Source organism: Zea mays, chromosome 2 (genome assembly GCF_902167145.1).
Source record: "Zea mays cultivar B73 chromosome 2, Zm-B73-REFERENCE-NAM-5.0, whole genome shotgun sequence".
NCBI lineage: Eukaryota > Viridiplantae > Streptophyta > Magnoliopsida > Poales > Poaceae > Zea > Zea mays.
In genome coordinates, this window is record NC_050097.1 from 141,426,491 (window position 1) to 141,434,715 (window position 8,225).

Sequence of the window (8,225 nt, forward strand, 5' to 3'; positions counted from 1 at the left end):
AAAAACAACAAACTTTGTTGTTAAAAGGACTCTCTTAAAAAATCTAGATTCAAATAATTCATTGTAAGAATTATAGGAAAAGTTGTAAATTATTTGTTTGAATGAAGTAATTCTTTCACGAACTACATAAATAAATAAATATATATATAAGCATTTACCAAAATGAACAAAGCTTACAATATATCAAAAAAAATATAAACCTTGCATAGCATGTCACATTTGAATTGTTTGTGCCTATAAACTGAAGCTTGGAAATCAAAATTTCGTTTTACATTAAAACTAAGATAAAACTGAAATTTAAAAGAAAATAGAAAAAAGAACCAAGAGGCACTTGGGCTGGTTCTTCTTTTCCCTTTGGCCCATTTCATTCTTTCCCTTGGATGGCCATTTCTTTTCTTTTTACCGCACGTCTAGCTCCACATGAACGACATGCTAACTTATGCCTGACATCAGCTACATATTTTATTTGAAACAATGGCGCTCGGGCTCTGATAGGACCCACAGTTCAGCTTCACTCAGTGTCCACGCATGACGCCGCAGATCCACTTGCCAGCTTCGCTCATCCATCGCGCACACGAGAAACGCCGCTGTCTGGTGGTCCCAACATGACAGCTACATCTTCCTGCTCGAACGGACTCCGCTATTTCTGCGCAGTCGTAACCACCATGCGTGAGATCGATCTGACCAACAACCTCAGCTAGGATCCCGCTACCCAAATCACACCCCCGTGGCAAAAAAAATTGATTTCCTCCTGCGCCTATAAAGTCTGGGGCGCTGCTTCTCTGGGGCATTAGTACCGCGCGATGATAGGAGGGAGAACCAGGAAACGCCAGGGCCACCATTGTTGGGAGAGAAAGCTTGCCGCCATGGGGAAGTCGGAAAATTCGGTGGCCAATTTCCGCCTCTGTCTATGCCCGCCGCAATCGCTGCTCGGTGCGCCTGTCTGCTGCTCGCGGTCTGGCTCAGTTGCTGCGACGTCGAGCTCAAGCAGCCGTGGGGGGATTCACCATCGCACGCCAAGCGGGCGTACCGTACACACGAAGAACCGACGTGGTTGGCTCCTCACCAGGTCGGAGCTCCATCGCCGATCAGTGCTGCTGCCAGAACCTCTGGTGAGAATCTTCCCCCCCCCCTTGCCACTTCTGCTTTGCTCGTCCGTGCCGGTAGTACTCCGTAGGCTCAGATTCTGGGGTTCTGGCAATCTATGGGTCGGTCGCCGTGCAGGCGTGGTCCTGGGGCGGGTGCAGCGTCACCACTCGGCAAGTCTGAGGTAGAAGAAAACGCCGTGACCGTAGATGAGCGCGGACGACTGTGATTAGCTAGCAGATCTGACCGTCGTTTGTGTAGCGGACGTCTCATATCAGATCGGGGATAGCGTTGATTCTTGGTCATTGGATCAGGATCGATAGACAGGAAGGCGTGGTCGGCTTTGAACCATAGGATAGAGATCTGACGACCGTAGTCACGTATCGGTTTATAATGTTGGGGTTCTAATCTGATCCATCAGTATTGAATCGGACGGCTAGGATCGCCCTATACCCCTTCGCCGCGCCCCTTTTGCTAAAACGACCCCGAGTTAAATAGAATCTAACCCGTAGTCCACTCGGTGGTTGGCTGTGTCTGGGATATCTTGTGAGTTAATCCCCGACCTTCTCTGTATTAGTGTGCCCAGTCCAGAAACCTAGGAAATTCAGAAAAAATAATTTAGGAAATGGTTTTTATGTATAAAAATATATCCAAAACTTATTTAATTCATAGAAATTCCATTTTTACTCCTTTTTAACCCATTCCAATTGCAATAATTTTGTATTAATATTTTCTATTAACTAATAACACTGTTTAGCCATGAAACTTGAATTGAAATTATTCGTTAGGATTAATCTATTTTAAGTACCAAGTAATTTCGGAAATTCATAACTTAATAATCGTAGCTCCGAATTTAGTGATTCATGTTCCCACGATCTCGTAGCAATGCGTAGATTATTACTACGCAGTTTATTCTTAGGTATGGTGTGATGTTAATTTTGCCTATACCATGTATGTCTGTATTGCTACGTTTAGCAGTGAGGTCACGAGAACCTGAAGAGCAAGTTGGTACCTGGAATCTCAAGTCTCAAGCAAGTTGTGCCCTTGATCACTTCTTTTTACACAGTCATGTTCTGATTAATCATAATGATCTGCATAGGTTAATTTTGATGGGACCCAACATGTTACCCTAGTTTGATTATCTTTATACCTTGACTCCACTAAACTTTTTGGGTAGTACCTGCTATTGCTTTATGTGGTTTTGGGTATGAAGATTACACTATTCATGATTATACTTTTGTTATCAGTTGTTATCTATTCTTCATGTTAAGATCATTATATTAATTGGAACATGGAGAACCACCCGGGAAAACAGTGCTGCCACAAGGGTTTATGGACGCCCTTGGCTGATTAACTAGGAAAGCTAGTGGATGATTACCTTACCCAAAAGGGGCAAGGGAAGTAGGGGAGTGGTCAGTGTAGGGAGGTCCTTGGTTGATTTTGCTGTGATGGCGGTCATTCGAGGGACTCCTGCACTAGAGCTTCCTATAAACTGTAGCGGGTTTTCTGAAGCTAGTGGAACTTTGTAAAGGCCTCGTAGTGTTACCCTGCCTCGCCTCCTCGGTAGAGGTGTATGGGATTGGCCGTCTCTTGGCAGATGGGTAACATGACTTGTGGGTAAAGATGTGCAACCTCTGCAGAGTGTAAAACTGGTATACTAGCCGTGCTCACGGTCATGAGCAGCTCGGACACTCACATGATTAATTTATGGAACTAATTTCAATTTGTCATATGCATTGATTCGCATGTGATGTTGTTATTTTTGTTCTACTACTTAATTGGGATGGTATTTACTTATACTTAGTAATTGCTAATAAAATTTTGACCAACTTTAAAAGCAATGCTCAACTCTAACCATCCTCTTTGGTAAGTCTTACACTTCACGTGAGCTCTCACCTTTGGCGAGTTCATGCACATTATTCTCCACAACTTGTTGAGCGGTGAACGTATGTGAGCTCACTCTTGCTGTCTCACCCCCCCCACAGGTCAAGAACAGGTACCACAAGATGAGGCGCATGGAGGATGCTGTGATGAGTTCGTGAGTGGTCTAGACCGTCGTCTCCCAGTCAACTTTGGGTTGCTGGACCGTTGTCTCCTTATAATGTAATTATTTATTTATTTTGTACAAAACTCCTATTATATAGTAAAGATGTGACATTCGATCCTGTGCCATGATTCATCATATGTGTGAGACTTGGTCCCAGCACACCTGGTGATTATGTTCGCGCCCGGGTCTTGGTGCCCCTAAAACCCGGGTGTGACAGAAGTGGTATCAGAGGAATGTTGACTGTAGGACGAAACCTAGATAGAACTGGACAACCATTGTCTACTTACATTTGTTACTCTGATTCTTTTTCTAAACTTTTCTTAATCTTTACTAATCTATTTCCGCTTTACTCTGATTATTCTTACCTTTTCTTTCTAAAGACAAATGTGGATTTCACACTTTGAAATCCTGTACATGAAGTAACCTGTAAGAATACGAGACCTACTCTTAGGAACAAAAACAAAACTATTTTTATAGGTATCTATACGCTTGAATGTTTGTTCTTATGGTACTTGTCTGATTTGGATCTTTGATTGAGTGTGATGAGTTGTGGAGTAATGTCCACAATTACATCTGCATATATATATATAGGCATAAATATAAATAAATAAAATTCATAAGATAAAAAACTAGATTATTCGCCATTAAAATATATCTAGTTTAATATATCCATCTTATTTTACAAGACTCTATCTTATCTTAATGGATTCATCTTATCTTGAAGTAATCATCTTATCCTAACCATTTTACTTATCTCATTCTAAAATAACAACCATGATCTTATCCAAATTAATGAGATCTAAACTAGTCTAATCTAGTCATATCCAACCTAATCTAGATTTTATCTAATCTATTATGAATTAATCTAGAGTAAGTTACTTAATGATGGTACAAAGGATAAGGCCATACTCCTAATTCACTTAGGCCTAAATTGGTGACTTAGATCAACTCAGACATACACAACAACTCGACCTGTATAACATGTTACATAACTTATCCACCCAATTTAGAAGCAAACAATCAAACTACATTCAACTTATAACTACCTACTAAAACAGCTACACTACCGACTAAGTCACTACCTACAAATCTATCTTAACCTCTTATCCCTAACCTGGTTGAAGACATCAAGACCGGAGAAGAAAAGATCAACATCGACAAGGAAGGATATAACCGTCAAAGCGAATCTCGAGATGAATCAGTACTTAAACATTTTGGATAAAGTCTTTTCCTTGCCATAATCTTTCTTACCTCGACATGTTCAGTTATATCCCACATAAATAATAGTTGGATACCTATGCTCTCCCAATCTCCCTCTACCACCACCGCCAAGCTACATAAACAAATATATACATTACTACTATTTGTAAGATCTAAATGTTACTTTAGTTAGTAAATGGTATGATACTATTTTAGCAGGAATAATAAGGTCTATTTGATCTCATGTGCCGCTGATAAATTGTGCATCATGCTGGGATTTTTGTTTGTACATATGTGTTGTTAATAAAGTATGCATCATCCCTTTTCTTACAAATCTCGAGGACGAGATTTCTGTTAAGGGGGGTAGAATTTGTAACACCCAAAGTTCTATTTTAGAATTATAAGAAATTTTGCCAAAAGGTATATAATAAATAAAAGAGAGAGACTTTAGTTTAGTTATCATTAAAAAAACAACAAACTTTGTTGTTAAAAGGACTCTCTTAAAAAATCTAGATTCAAATAATTCATTGTAAGAATTATAGGAAAAGTTGTAAATTATTTGTTTGAATGAAGTAATTCTTTCACGAACTACATAAATAAATAAATATATATATAAGCGTTTACCAAAATGAACAAAGCAAACAATATATCAAAAAATATATAAACCTTGCATAGCATGTCAAATTTTAATTGTTTATGCCTCTAAACTGAAGTTTGGAAATCAAAATTTTGTTTTAAATTAAAACTAAGATAAAACTAAAATTTAAAAGAAAATAGAAAAAAGAACCAAGAGGCACTTGGGCTGGTTCTTCTTTTCCCTTTGGCCCATTTCATTCTTTCCCTTGGATGGCCATTTCTTTTCTTTTTACCGCACTTCCAGCTCCACATGAACGACATGGTAACTTATGGCTGACATCAGCTACATATTTTATTTGAAACAATGTCGCTCGGGCTCTGATAGGATCCACAGTTCAGCTTCACTCAGTGTCCACGCATGACGCCGCAGATCCACTTGCCAGCTTCGCTCATCCATCGCGCACAAGAGAAACGCCGCTGTCTGGTGGTCCCAACATGGCTGCTACATCTTCCTGCTCGAACGGACTCCGCTATTTCTGCGCTGTCGTAACCACCATGCGCGAGATCGATTTGACCAACAACCTCAGCTAGGATCCCGCTACCCAAATCACACCCCCGTGGCAAAAAAATTTGATTTCCCCCTGCGCCTATAAAGTCTGGGGCGCTGCTTCTCTGGGGCATTAGTACCGCACGATGATAGGAGGGAGAACCAGGAAACGCCAGGGCCACCATTGTTGGGAGAGAAAGCTTGCCGCCATGGGGAAGTCAGAGAATTCGGTGGCCAATTTCCGCCTCTGTCTATGCCCGCCGCCATCGCTGCTCGGTGCGCCTGTCTGCTGCTCGTGGTCCGGCTCAGTTGCTGCGACGTCGAGCTCAAGCAGCCGCGGGGGGATTCACCATCGCACGCCAAGCGGGCGTACCGTACACACGAAGAACCGACGTGGTTGGCTCCTCACCAGGTCGGAGCTCCATCGTCAATCAGTGCTGCTGCCAGAACCTCTGGTGAGAATCTTTCCCCTCCTTGCCACTTCTGCTTTGCTCGTCCGTGCCGGTAGTACTCCGTAGGCTCAGATTCTGGGGTTCTGGCAATCTATGGGTCGGTCGCCGTGCAGCCGTGGTCCTGGGGCGGGTGCAGCGTCACCACTCGGCAAGTTTGAGGTAGAAGAAAACGCCGTGACCGTAGATGAGCGCGGACGACTGTGATTAGCTAGCAGATCTGGCCGTCGTTTGTGTAGCGGACGTCTCAGATCAGATTGGGGATAGCGTTGATTCTTGGTCATTGGATCAGGATCGGTAGACAGGAAGGCGTGGTCGGCTTTGAACCGTAGGATAGAGATCTGACGACCGTAGTCACGTATCGGTTTATAATGTTGGGGTTCTAATCTGATCCATCAGTATTGAATCGGACGGCTAGGATCGCCCTATACCCCTTCGCCGCGCCTCTTTTGCTAAAACGACCCCGAGTTAAATAGAATCTAACCCGTAGTCCACTCGGTGGTTGGCTGTGTCTGGGATATCTTGTGAGTTAAACCCCAACCTTCTTTGTATTAGTGTGCCCAGTCCAGAAACCTAGGAAATTCAGAAAAAAATAATTTAGGAAATGGTTTTTATGTATAAAAATATATCGAGAACTTATTTAATTCATAGAAATTCCATTTTTACTCCTTTTTAACCCATTCCAGTTGCAATAATTTTGTATTAATATTTTCTATTAACTAATAACACTGTTTAGCCATGAAACTTGAATTGAAATTATTTGTTAGGATTAATCTATTTTAAGTACCAAGTAATTTCGGAAATTCATAACTTAATAATCGTAGCTTCGAATTTAGATATTCACGTTCCCACGATCTCGTAGCAATGCTTAGATTATTACTACGCAGTTTATTCTTAGGTATGGTGTGATGTTAATTTTGCCTATACCATGTATGTCTGTATTGCTACGTCTAGCAGTGAGGTCACGAGAACCTGAAGAGCAAGTTGGTACCTGGAATCTCAAGTCTCAGGCAAGTTGTGCCCTTGATCACTTCTTTTTACCCAGTCATGTTCTGATTAATCATAATGATCTACATAGGTTAATTTTGATGGGACCCAACATGTTACCCTAGTTTGATTATCTTTATACCTTGACTCCACTAAACTTTTTGGGTAGTACCTGCTATTGCTTTATGTGGTTTTGGGTATGAAGATTACACTATTCATGATTATACTTTTGTTATCAGTTGTTATCTATTGTTCATGTTAAGATCATTATGTTAATTGGAACATGGAGAACCACCCGGGAAAACAGTGCTACCACAAGGGTTTATGGACGCCCTTGGCTGATTAACTAGGAAAGCTAGTGGATGATTACCTTACCCGAAAGGGGCAAGGGAAGTAGGGGAGTGGTCAGTGTAGGGAGGTCCTTGGTTGATTTTGCTGCGATGGCGGTCAGTCGAGGGACTCCTGCACTGGAGCTGCCTATAAACTGTAGAGGGTTTTCTGAAGCTAGTGGAACTTTGTAAAGGCCTCGTAGTGTTACCCTGCCTCGCCTCCTCGGTAGAGGTGTATGGGATTGGCCGTCTCTTGGCAGATGGGTAACATGACTTGTGGGTAAAGATGTGCAACCTCTGCAGAGTGTAAAACTGGTATACTAGCCGTGCTCACGGTCATGAGCAGCTCGGACACTCACATGATTAATTTATGGAACTAATTTCAATTTGTCATATGCATTGATTCGCATGTGATGTTGTTATTTTTGTTCTACTACTTAATTGGGATGGTATTTACTTATACTTAGTAATTGCTAATAAAATTTTGACCAACTTTAAAAGCAATGCTCAACTCTAATCATCCTCTTTGGTAAGCCTTGCACTTCACGTGAGCTCTCACCTTTGGCGAGTTCATGCACATTATTCTCCACAACTTGTTGAGCGATGAATGTATGTGAGCTCACTCTTGCTGTCTCACCCCCCCCACAGGTCAAGAACAGGTACCACGGGATGAGGCGCATGGAGGATGCTGTGATGAGTTCGTGAGTGGTCTAGGCCGTCGTCTCCCAGTCAACTTTGGGTTGCTGGACCATTGTCTCCTTATAATGTAATTATTTATTTATTTTGTACAAAACTCCTATTATATAGTAAAGATGTGACATTCGATCCTGTGACATGATTCATCATATGTGTGAGACTTGGTCCCAGCACACCTGGTGATTATGTTCGCGCCCGGGTCATGGTGCCCCTAAAACCCGGGTGTGACACCCGCCGAGTTGTTCGGCAAGGACTTGGTCGGTCGCTCCGTCTCACTAAGTTGGTCGACAAGGACTTGGTCGGTTGCT

General features: G+C 42.0%; 2 protein-coding genes across 2 annotated transcripts; both read left to right on the forward strand.

Annotated features, from left to right (window-relative positions):
* Positions 1 to 674: 674 nt before the first annotated feature.
* On the forward strand, positions 675 to 3,246 carry LOC100275975 (uncharacterized). Its single transcript, NM_001149880.1, is given in 2 exon segments — positions 675 to 1,112; positions 3,072 to 3,246. Coding segments are annotated over 2 exon segments (324 nt in total). The 5' UTR covers positions 675 to 910; the 3' UTR covers positions 3,194 to 3,246.
* A 2,463-nt stretch (positions 3,247 to 5,709) lies between these two features.
* LOC109944643 (uncharacterized) lies at positions 5,710 to 7,991 on the forward strand. The gene is made up of 2 exons (XM_020549410.1): positions 5,710 to 5,911; positions 7,870 to 7,991. The coding sequence occupies exons 1-2, from the start codon at positions 5,710 to 5,712 to the stop codon at positions 7,989 to 7,991; spliced, it is 324 nt and encodes a 107-aa protein (XP_020404999.1).
* The last annotated feature ends 234 nt before the right edge of the window (positions 7,992 to 8,225 follow it).

Coding starts and splice junctions, on each gene's coding strand:
- LOC109944643 (XM_020549410.1), top strand. CDS start 5,710: ATGCCCGCCGCCATCGCTGCTCGGTGCGCCTGTCTGCTGCTCGTGGTC. Junction 5,912..7,869: donor TGCTGCTGCCAGAACCTCTG/GTGAGAATCTTT, acceptor CCCCCCCCACAG/GTCAAGAACAGGTACCACGG.